The sequence below is a fragment of the Nerophis lumbriciformis genome, linkage group LG38 (genome assembly GCF_033978685.3).
Source record: "Nerophis lumbriciformis linkage group LG38, RoL_Nlum_v2.1, whole genome shotgun sequence".
In the NCBI taxonomy this organism is placed as follows: domain Eukaryota; kingdom Metazoa; phylum Chordata; class Actinopteri; order Syngnathiformes; family Syngnathidae; genus Nerophis; species Nerophis lumbriciformis.
In genome coordinates this window covers 5,243,465-5,262,268 of record NC_084585.2, presented here as the reverse complement: position 1 = coordinate 5,262,268, position 18,804 = coordinate 5,243,465, and the positions used below count along the sequence as shown (strand labels likewise).

General features: G+C 40.8%; 1 protein-coding gene across 1 annotated transcript in view; it reads right to left on the bottom strand.

The window, feature by feature from the left end:
* The window catches only part of LOC133578397 (paxillin-like), a 79,063-nt gene that overhangs the window by 44,218 nt on the left and 16,041 nt on the right, over positions 1–18,804 (bottom strand). The window contains exons 2-3 of the mRNA XM_072912651.1: positions 4,391–4,572; positions 4,215–4,300 (exon numbers count right to left, since the gene is read on the bottom strand). Coding sequence (XP_072768752.1) covers positions 4,215–4,300; positions 4,391–4,572 — 268 coding nt within the window. The remainder of the gene's footprint in view (positions 1–4,214; positions 4,301–4,390; positions 4,573–18,804) is intronic.

Here is an 18,804-nt window from a genome sequence, read left to right as displayed (position 1 = left end):
AGTGGTCCAAACTGGACGATTCCCTCTGCTTCATAGTCTACTCCTCTCTTGGTCAGTCGAGAAGAGGACTGCTGAGATTTGTGACTTTGAGACATTTTTGGCCGGACCCACAGAAAACTAGTCGGTTGTTTAGGTTTGTTCTGAGCAAAGTTCTGCTCTGATTTTGTGGCTAGCCTCGTTTCTGTGTTTGTTTCTGTGGTTGTTAAGGCGGCCGCCTTAACAACAGAGCCACCGCCTAAACTAAAGTCTTAACAAGCTGCTCCGCTTAGTTCTGCCTCTGCCTCTGTCAGTACTCTGTCAGTACTCTACACAGCAACATCTGATTGGTTATACGCAGAGCGGTAACAGCCAATCAGCAGTGCGTATTCAGAGCGCATGGAGTCAGTGCTCACGGCAGAGACAGGCAGAGAGGAGAGACGGTGTGGTGGGCAGAAAGGTGTTTAGTAGTGTTGCGTTTTGAACCAGTTGTTCCTCCCAGGGAATTCAAGTCACAATTCGCTCCCAAGTTCTTTCCAACACTTAAAGCTGAGTTGAAAAACCACCAGAGACAGAATAGGTATTTTGTTGTATATTCTCAAAGCTTTGCCAATATACATTTTTGATTGAGACCAGTCTAACCATAGAACATTCTCTTGCGCAGGGCCGGCCCGTGGCATAGGCCGTATAGGCAAATGCTAAGGGCGCCGTCCATCAGGGGGCGCCACGCCAGTGCCACAAATGTTGGAGAAAAAAAAAAAAGAAAAAAAAAGTTGGTACTATTATTTCTAAATACAAAAAATAATCCCACGTTAATTAAAATGCAAAGTAAAGCCTATTTAATAGAAATATTATTTGTTACAACATTACGCCCCCTCCCCCCCCCTCTCCCCCCGCACGGTGCGCCCCCTCCCTTCCCGTATCATGACTCTTTTTGGACGTCACCACATCAAAAAATCAACACAAGATGTCAAAACGGCCAAAACTGTCAGGTGCCCAGGGAAGAAAAAAGAGAAAAGAAGAGGAGGAGAAACGAGAAAAGACAGAGGTAGCAGGTAGGTAACGTTAGCCTACATGAAATTATTTGTCTGTTACAGAATGTGATAGTAACCTGGCTTTTTAGCATTAAGCTAATGTCACATGATTCGGCAATTGCTAATCAATAAATAGCTAGTTCTGTTTTAACGTCGGGTTAATATTGTGGAGGGGGCTAAATTGTTATGGAAAATAATAATGTAACGTTAGGTAATTACAGTACTCCCACCTTACATTCCTCAGGGACATTTGTATTAGATCTTTTAAGCAGCTGTTTTTTGTTTACATTGTTATTGCCTTCTGGTTAGCTAATGTTTGCCCTGCAGGTAATAGTCACTTTTCCACCCCTTTATATATTAGGTATAGTTGTAAGTAAAAAAAAAAAGGTCAAAGACAAAGCTATTCGGTTTCTTGTGAGTATATACACTTCACTGCCGATGTGGGGGGGCGCCACCTAAAATCTTGCCTAGGGCGCCAGATTGGTTAGGGCCGGGCCTGCTCTTGCGCCTCCCCAAAATGGTCTGTCTTCCCAACGCCAAAAACCTCTCTTTCCTTCCCCCTCCCTAGCCATAACAAAATGCTAGTCACAACACATTCCAAAGAACTCAAGGGCAACACACAGTATACTTGCTGACAGAGTATCAAGAGAAGAAATGGAAGAAGTACAACTTAAATTCGGATATATGTAAATATCTGCCTCCGACAGTAGGTGAGCATAAGGCAGCGGACTCTCCCCAAATGATAATAAACACCTCCCAATCAACTACTAGTAACATCACTATGAGCCCGTTGATGTTCTAGAAACATAAGCGGCAGCTCAGCTCGCTCGCAGTCCTTGAGGTGAAGGCTAATTAGCTTTTAGCGTAATCTTAGCTCATTTTGCGGTGTGTGTGTGCGTGCGTGTGTGTGTGTGTGTGTGTTACGGACAGCAAAGCCCTGTCTGTCTGAGAGAAAGACAAGCATTATCATACTTGCCAACCCTCCCGGATTTTCCGGGAGACTCCCGAAATTCAGCGCCTCTCCCGAAAACCTCCCGGAAGAAATTTTCTCCCGAAAATCTCCCGGAATTCAGCCGGAGCTGGAGGCCACGCCCCCCTCCAGCTCCATGCGGACCTGAGTCCAGCGTGCGCACGCAAGGAGACGAAGCAGAACGAGACCGTAGTCGAAGAGCGCAGGGGAGACACTTCTCCAGGGCCGATGTATGCTCGGGGCAACACCCTTCACTTTACCCAGCAAGTGGGTCTCCACAGCGGACGACTTTAGGGTGAATGATGAGTCCAGCGATTAGTTGCAAATCTTGCTTTATTGATTGCTTGCACACAGCCAATCCAACACAAAACCAACTAGTCCCTCCCCGTACTCACGCTACCGCTCCCTCTCTTCTCTCGCCCACACACTCACTGACGTCACTCACCTCACATGCTGTCACTTATTAAAGGGCCACACACACACATACTCTACTCTCATAACACACAGTACAGTTAGTAGAACAACTGTGTTTTCATTACTGTGTATTTGATAGGTGCCATTGCCCCGGAATTGTATTGCATTGTACTTTCAAGTACAACAATGAGTAGATGAGTGTTATGTGTGTATATGTGTAAATAAATAAACACTGAAATTTAAGTATTTCTTTTATTTATATATATAATAAAATAAATAAATATATATATAGCTAGAATTCACTGAAAGTCAAGTATTTCATACATACGTATGTATATATATATATATATATATATATATATATATGAAATACTCGAGTTGGTGAATTCTAGCTGTAAATATACTCCTCCCCTCTTAACCACGCCCCCCGCCCCAACCACAGTTCAGTTTTTAGTTTCGTTCTGCATAGCCTTCCCTAAGCTTCAATTCCTTTTCTTGGGGGCACTCACCTTTTGTTTATTTTTGGTTAAGCATTAGACACCTTTTTACCTGCATGCTGCCTTCCACTGTTTCCGAATCTACAAAGCAATTAGCTACCTGCTGCCACCTACTGATATGGAAGAGTATTACACGGATACTCTGCCGAGCTCTAGACAGCACCGACACTCAACAACAACACATCATTTGCAGACTATAATTACTGGTTTGCAAAAAATATTTTTAACCCAAATGGGTGAAATTAGATAATCTCCCACGGCACACCACTGTATCTCACGGCACACTAGTGTGCCACAAGACAGTTGTTGAAAAACACCAACCTATAGGCAATACTGCTCGAGTGCTTGTTTGCCCACCAAGTGTTTGAGCCGAACAAGTCTGCAACCGGATGTGAGGTCAGGTGCAACAAAGGTATCGAAATATGGCACCGTACCGAGTTTTCCGTGAATGGATACCCTGTAGTACCGATGTAAAATCTGGATCTAACATTATTATGTTAGATCCACTATGGACTGGACTCTCACAATATTATGTTAGATCCACTATGGACTGGACTCTCACTATTAACTAGATCCACTATGGACTGGACTATCACACTATTAACTAGATCCACTATGGACTGGACTCTCACAATATTATGTTAGATCCACTATGGACTGGACTCTCACACTATTATGTTAGATCCACTATGGACTGGACTCTCACTATTATGTTAGATCCATTATGGACTGGACTCTCACACTATTATGTTAGATCCACTATGGACTGGACTCTCACTATTATGTTAGATACACTATGGACTGGACTCTCACTATTATGTTAGATCCATTATGGACTGGACTCTCACACTATTATGTTGGATCCACTATGGACTGGACTCTCTCACTATTATGTTAGAGCCACTATGGACTGGATTCTCACACTATTATGTTAGATCCACTATGGACTGGACTCTCACAATATTATGTTAGATCCACTATGGACTGGACTCTTACACTATTATGTTAGATCTACTATGGACTGGACTCTCTCACTATTATGTTAGATCCACTATGGACTGGACTCTCACTATTATGTTAGATCCGCTATGGACTGGACTCTCACTATTATGTTAGATCCACTATGGACTGGACTTTCTCACTATTATGTTAGATCCACTATGGACTGGACTCTCACTATTATGTTAGATCCACTATGGACTGGACTCTCACTATTATGTTAGGTACCCATCCTTAAGAGAACCTACAGGCAGATTTTGAGTCTTCACACTTATTTTCATTTATAGTGAGAGACTTTAGTCACTACCCAAAGTAACATTCTACCTGTAAACGTGGTCTTCTTCTCCAGGTTGTTGACCTGTGTTGCTGGTTTCTCTTGACTGAATAATTGTCTTTTCTGAGCTGAACATCTGAGGAGAGGAAAGTTGGCGTTTGAAATATGACCCCCATTCAAATGAAAGTGCAGTGTTACTTTTATGAAAAGGTACGAGAGCGTTTACTTCTGTTTCCTGTGCGCCGTTGAGGGTTTTCTCAGAGGGAATGGGTGGGCCTTGTGGTGAGAAGCAGATGTCTTGCTGGGTCTGACTGCCAACAGGGAGCGAGTAGCCCGGCTCCTCGGACAGGAAGAGTGGACGCTTTGAAATGTGGGACGTCGAGGACTCCAGGTCCGCCAACAAAGCATCTATGGAAACAAAAGAAAGGCCATTTGAGAAGATGTTCGTAACCCGGCATCAACTAGAAAAACAGAGCAGAAATCTCCGCCAAGCCAGACGTTGATCCGAATTACCCCCAAAAAGAATTGTAAATTCCGGACTGTAACCCGCTACTTTTTTTCCCTACGCTTTGAACCCTACAGCTTATAAAACGGTGCGAAGAAATGATGGCTTTAACGCAAATAGTTCAAAGAAAACAAGCAACGTGTTAGCGTTTGTGCTATGGCGCCATCTTTTGGACAAGTTCACTTCCTTCTTTGTAAACCACTGATTCTCAAACTGTGGTGCGTGTACCACTGGTGGTAAGCGGGCTCTATCTAGTGGTACGCCAAAGAATCACTTGATTAAAGTACAGTGTTTTATTTTCCTATACCGTATTTTCCGCACTATTAGCCGCACCTAAAAACCACAAATTTACTCAAAAGCTGACAGTGCGGCTTTTAACCCGGTGCGCTTTATATATGGATTAATATTACGATTCATTTTCATAAAGTTTCGATCTCGCAACTTCGGTAAACAGGCGCCATCTTTTTTCCCGGTAGAACAGGAAGCGCTTCTTCTTCTACGCAAGCAACCGCCAAGGTAAGCACCCGCCCCCATAGAACAGGAAGCGCTTCTTCTTCTACTGTAAGCAACCACCCGCCCGCGTAGAAGAAGAAAAAAGCGCGCGGATATACCGTACGTTTCATTTCCTTTGTGTGTTTACATCTGTAAAGACCACAAAATGGCTCCTACTAAGCGTCAGGGATCCGGTTCATGAAAAGACGCAATCTCTCCATCCGCACACGGATTACTATTTCACAGCAACTGATATTCCTGTGAACCGCACTGTGGATACAACGGGAGCACGTACGGTGAATATTCGCACCACAGGGAATGAGAAGTCATCCTTCACTGTGGTTCTAGCTTGCCATGCTAATGGCCAGAAACTTCCACCCATGGTGATATTCAAAAGGAAGACCTTGCCAAAAGAGAACTTTCCAGCTGGCGTCATCATAAAAGCTAACTCGAAGGGATGGATGAAGAAAAGATGAGCGAGTGGTTAAGGTAAGTTTAAGTTTACGCGAAGAGGCCGGGTGGCTTTTTTCACGCAGCTCTGTCCATGTTGATATACGTATGTTTGTGATTGCACATTTGCGTACATTTTGGGAGTGAACAGAGTTGTTAGAACGCTGGTTTTTAATATATTATTAAAGTTTGACTGACCTATCTGACTGTTTTTTTGACATTCCTTTAGCGCAGTTAGATGCGGCTTACAACACGGGGCGGCTTATAGGTGGACAAAGTTTTGAAATATGCCGTTCATTGAAGGCGCGGCTTTTAACCCAGGGCGCCTTATGGTGCGGAAAATACGGTACTCACAAAACAGTGTGTTATTTTACAGTGGCCAAAATATTAAACATACTGTCAGGTTCAAACACTGATGACATCTATTAAACGAGACAAGAAGCAAGGAATTAAATAGAGACAGAATTAAATTTGGCTCAATTTGAGGAGAAACGTCTGGGCTGTACTCTTGTACAGTCTCCAGCACGCTCCGGCGAAAGATTGTACGCCACCTCTTTTTATTTGGACTTTCCCTGTTTAGATAACAACAGCTGTTTCTAAAGGAATGGGGGGGTATGTAAACAGCCATTGTTTTTGGTCAAAAAAAGAAAAAGATGCCTCGGGCTTGGACTGGTCCTGGATCGAGCTTGGGGCAGGTCTTGGATCAAAATAGATAACCCCTCCCGTCACCTCCCAACGTACAAAATGGAATTTTACAAGCCTTTGGCTTGGTGCAACAAAGACAGCCTCTTGTCTGTTCACTGGGAACTCAGGGAACGGAAAGTTTTTTGATAATTTACATACTATTTTTCTGACACATACTTGTTAAATTCACACTCCTCAGCCTTCCCGGTAAGGTCTATTCAGGTGTACTGGAGAGGAGGCTACGCCGGATAGTCGAACCTCGGATTCAGGAGGAAGAGTGTGGTTTTCGTCCTGGTCGTGGAACTGTGGACCAGCTCTATACTCTCGGCAGGGTCCTTGAGGGTGCATGGGAGTTTGCCCAACCAGTCTACATGTGTTTTGTGGACTTGCAGAAGGCATTTGACCGTGTCCCTCGGGAAGTCCTGTGGGGAGTGCTCAGAGAGTATGGGGTATCGGACTGTCTGATTTTGGCGGTCCGCTCCCTGTATGATCAGTGTCAGAGCTTGGTCCGCATTGCCGGCAGTAAGTCGGACACGTTTCCAGTGAGGGTTGGACTCCGCCAAGGCTGCCCTTTGTCACCCATTCTGTTCATAACTTTTATGGACAGAATTTCTAGACGCAGTCAAGGCGTTGAGGGGATCTGGTTTGGTGGCTGCAGGATTAGGTCTCTGCTTTTTGCAGATGATGTGGTCCTGATGGCTTCATCTGGCCAGGATCTTCAGCTCTCGCTGGATCGGTTCGCAGCCGAGTGTGAAGCGACTGGGATGAGAATCAGCACCTCCAAGTCTGAGTCCATGGTTCTCGCCCGGAAAAGGGTGGAATGCCGACTCTCACAATATTACATTAGATCCACTATGGACTGGACTCTCACTATTATGTTAGATCCACTATGGACTGGACTCTCACACTATTAACTACATCCACTGTGGACTGGACTCTCTCACTATTATGTTAGATCCACTATGGACTGGACTCTCACAATATTATGTTAGATCCACTACGGACTGGACTCTCACACTATTATGTTAGATCCATTATGGACTGGACTCTCACAATATTATGTTAGATCCACTATGGACTGGACTCTCACACTATTAACTAGATCCACTATGGACTGGACTCACACTATTATGTTAGATCCACTATGGACTGGACTCTCACACTATTATGTTAGATCCACTATGGACTGGACTATCACACTATTAACTAGATCCACTATGGACTAGACTCTCACAATATTACATTAGATCCACTATGGACTGGAATCTCACTATTATGTTAGATCCACTATGGACTGGACTCTCACTATTATGTTAGATCCACTATGGACTGGACTCTCACTATTATGTTAAATCCACTATGGACTGGACTCTCACAATATTATGTTAGATCCACTATGGACTGGACTCTCACTATTATGTTAGATCCACTATGGACTGGACTCTCACACTATTAACTAGATCCACTTTGGACTGGACTCTCTCACTATTATGTTAGATCCACTATGGACTGGACTCTCTCACTATTATGTTAGATCCACTATGGACTAGACTCTCACAATATTACATTAGATCCACTATGGACTGGAATCTCACTATTATGTTAGATCCACTATGGACTGGACTCTCACTATTATGTTAGATCCACTATGGACTGGACTCTCACACTATTAACTACATCCACTGTGGACTGGACTCTCTCACTATTATGTTAGATCCACTATGGACTGGACTCTCACAATATTACATTAGATCCACTATGGACTGGACTCTCACTATTATGTTAGATCCACTATGGACTGGACTCTCACTATTATGTTAGATTCACTATGGACTGGACACTCACTATTATGTTAGATCCACTATGGACTGGACTCTCACACTATTAACTACATCCACTGTGGACTGGACTCTCTCACTATTATGTTAGATCCACTATGGACTGGACTCTCACAATATTATGTTAGATCCACTACGGACTGGACTCTCACACTATTATGTTAGATCCATTATGGACTGGACTCTCACAATATTATGTTAGATCCACTATGGACTGGACTCTCACACTATTAACTAGATCCACTATGGACTGGACTCACACTATTATGTTAGATCCACTATGGACTGGACTCTCACACTATTATGTTAGATCCACTATGGACTGGACTATCACACTATTAACTAGATCCACTATGGACTAGACTCTCACAATATTACATTAGATCCACTATGGACTGGAATCTCACTATTATGTTAGATCCACTATGGACTGGACTCTCACTATTATGTTAGATCCACTATGGACTGGACTCTCACTATTATGTTAAATCCACTATGGACTGGACTCTCACAATATTATGTTAGATCCACTATGGACTGGACTCTCACTATTATGTTAGATCCACTATGGACTGGACTCTCACACTATTAACTAGATCCACTTTGGACTGGACTCTCTCACTATTATGTTAGATCCACTATGGACTGGACTCTCTCACTATTATGTTAGATCCACTATGGACTAGACTCTCACAATATTACATTAGATCCACTATGGACTGGAATCTCACTATTATGTTAGATCCACTATGGACTGGACTCTCACTATTATGTTAGATCCACTATGGACTGGACTCTCACACTATTAACTACATCCACTGTGGACTGGACTCTCTCACTATTATGTTAGATCCACTATGGACTGGACTCTCACAATATTACATTAGATCCACTATGGACTGGACTCTCACTATTATGTTAGATCCACTATGGACTGGACTCTCACTATTATGTTAGATTCACTATGGACTGGACACTCACTATTATGTTAGATCCACTATGGACTGGACTCTCACACTATTAACTACATCCACTGTGGACTGGACTCTCTCACTATTATGTTAGATCCACTATGGACTGGACTCTCACAATATTATGTTAGATCCACTACGGACTGGACTCTCACACTATTATGTTAGATCCATTATGGACTGGACTCTCACAATATTATGTTAGATCCACTATGGACTGGACTCTCACACTATTAACTAGATCCACTATGGACTGGACTCACACTATTATGTTAGATCCACTATGGACTGGACTCTCACACTATTATGTTAGATCCACTATGGACTGGACTATCACACTATTAACTAGATCCACTATGGACTAGACTCTCACAATATTACATTAGATCCACTATGGACTGGAATCTCACTATTATGTTAGATCCACTATGGACTGGACTCTCACTATTATGTTAGATCCACTATGGACTGGACTCTCACTATTATGTTAAATCCACTATGGACTGGACTCTCACAATATTATGTTAGATCCACTATGGACTGGACTCTCACTATTATGTTAGATCCACTATGGACTGGACTCTCACACTATTAACTAGATCCACTTTGGACTGGACTCTCTCACTATTATGTTAGATCCACTATGGACTGGACTCTCACTATTATGTTAGATCCACTATGGACTGGACTCTCACACTATTAACTACATCCACTGTGGACTGGACCCTCTCACTATTATGTTAGATCCACTATGGACTGGACTCTCACAATATTATGTTAGATCCACTACGGACTGGACTCTCACACTATTATGTTAGATCCATTATGGACTGGACTCTCACAATATTATGTTAGATCCACTATGGACTGGACTCTCACACTATTAACTAGATCCACTATGGACTGGACTCACACTATTATGTTAGATCCACTATGGACTGGACTCTCACACTATTATGTTAGATCCACTATGGACTGGACTATCACACTATTAACTAGATCCACTATGGACTAGACTCTCACAATATTACATTAGATCCACTATGGACTGGAATCTCACTATTATGTTAGATCCACTATGGACTGGACTCTCACTATTATGTTAGATCCACTATGGACTGGACTCTCACACTATTAACTACATCCACTGTGGACTGGACTCTCTCACTATTATGTTAGATCCACTATGGACTGGACTCTCACATTATTATGTTAGATCCACTATGGACTGGACTCTCACAATATTATGTTAGATCCACTATGGACTGGACTCTCACTGTTATGCTAGATCCACTATGGACTGGACTCTCACTATTATGTTAGATCCACTATGGACTGGACTCTCACACTATTAACTACATCCACTGTGGACTGGACTCTCTCACTATTATGTTAGATCCACTATGGACTGGACTCTCACATTATTATGTTAGATCCACTATGGACTGGACTCTCACACTATTATGTTAGATCCACTATGGACTGGACTATCACACTATTAACTAGATCCACTATGGACTGGACTCTCACTATTATGTTAGATCCACTATGGACTGGACTACCACACTATTAACTAGATCCACTATGGACTGGACTCTCACAATATTAACTAGATCCACTCCACGTCCATTGCACTGGTTGCTCGGTATAATAAAAATGTATATAACCAGACCACCTGGAGTGCCCGGATTACTGGAATAATCAATAGCTGCAGCCTAACTCAGACAAAACACTACTCATCTGGTCTTACACAAGACCAAGTACAGTGTAATAGAAGGTCTGTGCACATTAGTCAACATGATGTTGTAACAGCGGAATTATTTCTACTGTCATGGCCACACCTTCAGTTACTCATTGACCCCCATCTGACTGAAGTTTGTCATGTTCCCATTACCGGTACATTTGAATAGGTGAGGACATTACTGGTTTACTTGATAAAAACATTTTAAAAACACAAGTTTTAAGCACAAGTAGGGCAAAGTAAGAACCAAACTCCAATGCAACCAAACAAACATGAAGTGGAGACGTACCTCATATAAATACACAAAGTTTAGAGTACTGTTGTCAAACTCAAGGCCCGGGGGCCAGATCTGGCCCACCATTTCATTTTACGTGGCCCGCGGACGCCTGGAAAATAATATGTGTCAATAAAGTACCTTATCTTTTCTTACTAAGTGTATTCGTTCTTTCCATTTTGACAGGGAAAAAAGAAATGTACTGCATGAAATTGCATATGTTTTCAACTTTAATATTGCAACAAGTATATTGTCATACTTTCCAAACATTGTTTTTCTTCAAATAAAAATAAATACTTCAATATCCGCTTGACTTATGATGTTAAAAGAAGTTATCCATCAAATTGTACAAACTGTAAACTACAGAATTTAGGGTAAAATGTGTTTTACAGCATATTACTGTAGATTGAAAAAAACACCACCACAGTTTTTTACGGTAACATTATGTCAACTGAGCTGTTTTTTTTTACCGTAAAATCTACGGTTGCTGTATTACTGTAAAGGAAAAAAACAGTACCACATTTTTTTTATCGAAAAAACTGGCAGCTCTGTTGCCAGAATAAAAAACAAACAGTGGTACTGTTTCTTTCATTTTATTTTATTATTATTTTTTTAAATTTTTTTTAGTAAGGATCCCCACTAGTCTACACCGCAGTGGAGACTATTCTTCCTGGGGTCCAGACAAAAAACATCACACAATCACAAAACAAAAGTTTACAATGCAGTACAACATGATCAAATAATAAAATAGCAACAACAAAGAACCAAAAAAAACCACACAATAACTTCACGTTTACATAATAATGTTCATACCAAAGATAAAAAGAGCAATATAAAAATATATATATATACACCGTATTTTCCGCACTATTAGCCGCACCTAAAAACCACAAATTTACTCAAAAGCTGACAGTGCGGCTTTTAACCCGGTGCGCTTTATATATGGATTAATATTACGATTCATTTTCATAAAGTTTCGATCTCGCAACTACGGTAAACAGCCGCCATCTTTTTTCCCGGTAGAACAGGAAGCGCTTCTTCTTCTACGCAAGCAACCGCCAAGGTAAGCACCCGCCCCCATAGAACAGGAAGCGCTTCTTCTTCTACTGTAAGCAACCACCCGCCCGCGTAGAAGAAGAAAAAGCGCGCGGATATTACGTTTCATTTCCTTTGTGTGTTTACATCTGTAAAGACCACAAAATGGCTCCTACTAAGCGTCAGGGATCCGGTTCATGAAAAGACGCAATCTCTCCATCCGCACACGGATTACTATTTCACAGCAACTGATATTCCTGTGAACCGCACTGTGGAAACAACGGGAGCACGTACGGTGAATATTCGCACCACAGGGAATGAGAAGTCATCCTTCACTGTGGTTCTAGCTTGCCATGCTAATGGCCAGAAACTTCCACCCATGGTGATATTCAAAAGGAAGACCTTGCCAAAAGAGACCTTTCCAGCCGGCGTCATCATAAAAGCTAACTCGAAGGGATGGATGAAGAAAAGATGAGCGAGTGGTTAAGGTAAGTTTAAGTTTACGCGAAGAGGCCGGGTGGCTTTTTTCACGCAGCTCTGTCCATGTTGATATACGACTCCATGCGCGCCCACATCACGCTGGTTTTTAATATATTATTAAAGTTTGACTGACCTATTTGACTGTTTTTTTGACATTCCTTTAGCGCAGTTAGATGCGGCTTACAACACGGGGCGGCTTATAGGTGGACAAAGTTTTGAAATATGCCGTTCATTGAAGGCGCGGCTTATAACCCAGGGCGCCTTATGGTGCGGAAAATACGGTATATATTTTTGCAAAAATAAAACAAAGAACCAAAGGCCTAAAATATACACATTAGTGTACCAAAGACAAACAATAAGTGACGAAAAAGTACCATCCATCTATTTTCTACTGCTTGTCCCATAATCAATAAAATAGTTAATAATCAATAAAACCAGTCATGACATTAGGTACAATCTATAACAATCTATTTCAGTAATATTACTGTAAATTTACAGTAATATGTTTCATTTACAGTAAAATTCTGGCGACTAAGCTGCCAGTTTTTTCCCGTACAAACAGTTATACTTTTTCCATTTACTCTAGTATGTTGTGGAGAAAAAAAATGTTTTAATACAATAGAATTCTGGTGACTAAGTTGCCAGTTTTACAGTTTAACTAAGAAAATATTTATAATTAATTGCATAGGCAAATTCATTAAGAGGGGAGGAGTATATTTACAGCTATAATTCACCAAGTCAAGTATTTCATATATATATATATATATATATATATATATATATATATATATATATATATATATATATATATATATATATATATATACACACATATATATATATATATATATATATATCCCCGCGGCCCCGAAGGGAATACGCGGTAGTAAATGGATGGATGGATGGATATATATATGTATATATATAAGAAATAATTGACTTTCAGTGAATTCTATCTATATGTATATATATATATATATATATATATATATATATATATATATATATATATATATATATATATATATATATATATATATATATAAATAAATAAAAGAAATACTTGAATTTCAGTGTTCATTTATCTACACATATACACACACATAACACTCATCTACTCATTGTTGAGTTAAGGGTTGAATTGTCCATCCTTGTTCCATTCTCTGTCACTATCTTTCTAACCATGCTGAACACCCTCTCTGATGATGCATTGCTGTGTGGCACGCACAAAAGTGCTTTCATCAAATGCACTAGATGGCAGTATTGTCCTGTTTAAGAATGTCACAACATTGCTGTTTAGACGGACTGCTTTACTGTAGACGTTCTTTATATTGTGGGAAAGCGGACTCAGGTCCGCATGGAGCTGGAAGAGGCGTGGCCTCCAGCTCCGCTTGAATTTCGGGAGAAAATTTGTCCCGGGAGGTTTTCGGGAGAGGCGCTGAATTTCGGGAGTCTCCCGGAAAATCCGGGAGGGTTGGCAAATATGGTTTAGAGGGAGAAGTGGTAAGAAGTGATAACGATACTTGTAAGAAACTTACTTTATTTGTCGCCATGGAGGCCAGGATTAGTGATTTAGAAGTAGGGATGGATGTTAGCTGCTAGCTAGCTAGCCATGTCTTAAAGCACCTCTTCCTGAGGGCGTTTCAGTGTTATAACTTCACCTTTATCATCAGTCTTTAGACCAAAATGTGTTCGTTCTCCCTTTTCTGTCTACACACCGTGTCTGCTTGTAAGTACTCCGTGTGTGTGCGCTGCCGAACATGCTCCACTGCTCGTAAAACCAGCAATGTTATGGCCGGGAACTGGTACTTTTCAAACAGAGTATAGTACCGTTTTCGATTCATTATACTAGTACCGGTATACCATACAACTGTCAAGTTCAAACACTGATGACATCTATTAAACAGACAAGAAGCAAGGAATCATGCAGAGACAGAGTTCAATTTAGCTCAATGAGGAGAGACGTATTGGGCTGTACACTTAGTTACAGTTCCAACCTACGCTCTGAGGCACAGCCCACGTGCTCCACTATTTATTCGGGAGGTCCCTGGTTACATCACTGAGGCTGCTTCTGAAGGAAGGGGGGTAATTTCAGCCATACTTGCCAACCCTCCCGGATTTTCCGGGAGACACACGAAATTCAGCGCCTCTCCCGAAAACCTCCCGGGACAAATTTCCTCCCGAAAAACTCCCGAGATTCAGGCGGACCTGAGTGACGTGTTGACAACACACAACAACAGCGTCTACCGTAAAGCAGTTCGTCTGCAGTAAACAGCAACGTTGTGACACTTTTAAACAGGACAATACTGCCATCTACTGTACATGCATATGTGACCCACCCATAATATGTCACATTTTTGTGTTGATTTATTTATTTTATTTTGTGGTTTGAATTCGTTTTTGGAGCTGTCATTACACATTTATCAGTATTCACATTGGTCAGTAGGGGGCAGTAGGGCGTTTCTTCCCAATTGAATGCTATCACCTGCAGACCGGAAGTGTCTTGTCATTCTGATGAGCGCGACCAGTCTGTGAACAATTGAAACGTCCTGTGTGCCTTTTCCTCCTGTATAACAGGCTAGTTTTGGTGAATCAACTCACTGAATAATATCCATGTGATCTTTATAAGTTTAAGTACACATTCTGATGGTGGAGCCTAACTCTAATGTGTTTGTGAGTTGTAGTTTGTATTTGTGAATGAATCCAGTGCACAGCTGCAGTAATCAATACAAAATGGCGACGTGAGTGCGCAATGTTTATATAGGAACTTCTGATCCTAATTCAGACTCCCAAATTAGAGCTCCCGTTTTCTTATTGATTTTATAATGTATATTTGCATAATGTGTGTGTTCTGAAATAGTGACAGAAAATAGAACAAGGATGGACAATTCAACTCTTAACTCAACAATAAGTAGATGAGTGTTATGTGTGTGTATATGTGTAAATAAATGAACACTGAAATTCAAGTATTTATTTTATTTATATATATATATATATATATATATATGTATATATATATATATATATATATACACACATATATATATATATATATATATATATATATATATATATATATATATATATATATATACATATATATATATATATATATATATAGCTAGAATTCACTGAAAGTCAAGTATTTCTTATATATATATATATATCTTAACCACGCCCCCCGCCCCCACCCCCGACCACGCCCCCAGCCCCCACCTCCCAAAATCGGAGGTCTCAAGGTTGGCAAGTATGATTTCAGCAGCCCCAGTTAGACACAATATATGATTATTCAGAAATGGAAATGTGCCGACACTCGTGATATCGCCCTGTCTCTGCTTTGTCTGCGTCGCGGTACTCGATGTTCTGGACACAAACACTGATACGAGACGACTCGCAATCCAAGATTGCAAGTTGTCCCTTTGCACGGATAGAAAAGTACAACTTCAGCACGATTGATAATAACTATAGCAACGGCCTTTAAGCATAAGAGTTGTGTGATAACGTACACATAATTATTCTAACAACAACCCGACTTGGGACTAGCGAGGCTCTCTCGGTGCATCCTGAGCAGAGGTGGGTAGAGTAGCCAGAATTTGTACTCAAGTAAGAGTACTGTTACTTTAGAGATTTAATACTCAAGTAAAAGTAAGGAGTAGTCACCCAAATTTTTACTTGAGTAAAAGTAAAAAGTATGTTGTGAAAAAACTACTCAAGTACTGAGTAACTAATGAGTAACATACACACACATATCATATATATATATATATACATACATTGATATATACAGTATATAATTTATATTTATTTATTTTGCCATTTTTGTTTGCATGTTAAAGGTGTTTTAATGAATATACATGCATGTTTAACACATATAGATTCCTTTCTTTCATGAAGACAAGAATATAAGTTGGTGTATTACCTGATTCTGATGACTTGCATTGATTGGAATCAGACAGTAGTGATGATAACATCCACATTTTCGAATGGAAGAGAAAAAAAAGTCTTCCTTTCTGTCCAATACCACATGAAAGTGGTTGGTTTTTGGCATCTTATTTGTCCAGCTTCCATATTCGTTTTTATACACTTTACAAGAAATACATTGGCGGCAAACTCCGTAGCTTGCTAGCTTGTTTGCGCTGGCTTTCGGAGACTCTTATTTTGAAAGCGCAGGCGCGATGGAGCGGCACTTTTATTGTGAAGACAGGAACTGTGCAGTCAGTCTTTAGGCTTTTGACGGGATGTACGGTTGAAATAAAAAAAAAGGGTCTTTTTTCCTTCACATTTTTGATTGATTGATTGGAACTTTTATTACCGTAGTAGGTTGCACAGTACAGTACATATTCCGTACAATTGACCACTAAATGGTAACACCCGAATACGTTTTTCAACTTGTTTAAGTCAGGTCATGTGACCACCTGGCTCTGTTTGATTGGTCCAACGTCACCAGTGACTGCATTTGATTGGTGGAACGGAGTGAACGTCACCAGTGACTGTATTTGTTGAAACGCAGGCACTATGAAGGTCTGTCTGACAGACCAAAACAAACAAAGCGTGCATTAACAGATCGATAAAAATTAGTAGCGAGTAGCGAGCTGAATGTAGATAAAAGTAGTGGAGTAAAAGTAGCGTTTCTTCTCTATAAATATACTCAAGTAAAAGTAAAAGTATGTTGCATTAAAACTACTCTTAGAAGTACAATTTATCCCAAAAGTTACTCAAGTAGATGTAACGGAGTAAATGTAGCGAGTTACTACCCACCTCTGATCCTGAGAGTGTCGGTGAGCAGCAACTCTGTTATTGAACAAACACGTTCAGCGATGCACAGAGTGAACCCTCTTGCCCCCTGTCTGGAAGCGGGAATTAAAACTAATTATACAATTGTATTTTAATTTATCGTTCTTTTAAGGGATTTGTTGATTATCGGTCCAGACCTGGGTAGGAGAGAGACGTCGGCTTCTACAAACAAAACAAAACAACCCACAAAAAAATAAAAGTTGAATTATTTTGAATGTAAAAGGAAAAATAGATTAAGCATATAAATTGCGGCTGGAGTATTCAGTAAAAGAGAAGGCCAAAGTAAAGGTTGCCGACCCCTGCTGTGGAAGAAGCAGTCCTCTACCTCGCAATGACTCTCCCAACTTCAGGCAGTGGAAAGACAAAACATTTATTACCAGTCCTGGTTGCCATGGTTACTCAAGACCGGCTTTAACCATCTTTCCAATAAAACTTGAAACAATCGCTGCTTGCTCTTCTCCACTAGCTGCGTGTGGCATGAACAGGCCCGGCCCTAACCAATCTGGCACCCTAGGCAAGATTTTAGGTGGCGCCCCCCCCCCTCCCCCTCACAAGAAACCGAATAGCTTTATCTTTGACCTTTTTTTTTTTTTTTTTTTACTTACAACTATACCTAATATATAAAGGGGTGGAAAAGTGACTATTACCTGCAGGGCAAACATTAGCTAACCAGAAGGCAATAACAATGTAAACAAAAAACACCTGCTTAAAAGATCTAATACAAATGTCCCTGAGGAATGTAAGGTGGGAGTACTGTAATTACCTAACGTTACATTATTATTTTCCATAACAATTTAGCCCCCTCCACAATATTAACCCGACGTTAAAACAGAACTAGCTATTTATTGATTAGCAATTGCCGAATCATGTAACATTAGCTTAATGCTAACAAGCCAGGTTACTATCACATTCTGTAACAGACAAATAATTTCATGTAGGCTAACGTTACCTACCTGCTACCTCTGTCTTTTCTCGTTTCTCCTCCTCTTCTTTTCTCTTTTTTCTTCCCTGGGCACCTGACAGTTTTGGCCGTTTTGACATCTTGTGTTGATTTTTTGATGTGGTGACGTCCAAAAAGAGTCATGATACGGGAAGGGAGAGGGGTGGGGGGGGGTGGGGGAGGGGCGTAATGTTGTAACAAATAATATTTCTATTAAATAGGCTTTACTTTGCATTTTAAATAACGTGGGATTATTTTTTGTATTTAGAAATAATAGTACCAACTTTCTTTCTTTTTTTTTTTTTCTCCAACATTTGTGGCACTGGCGTGGCGCCCCCTGATGGACGGCGCCCTTAGCATTTGCCTATACGGCCTATGCCACGGGCCGGCCCTGGGCATGAATGTCGGTCTTTAAATACAACAAGCAAGATGGAGA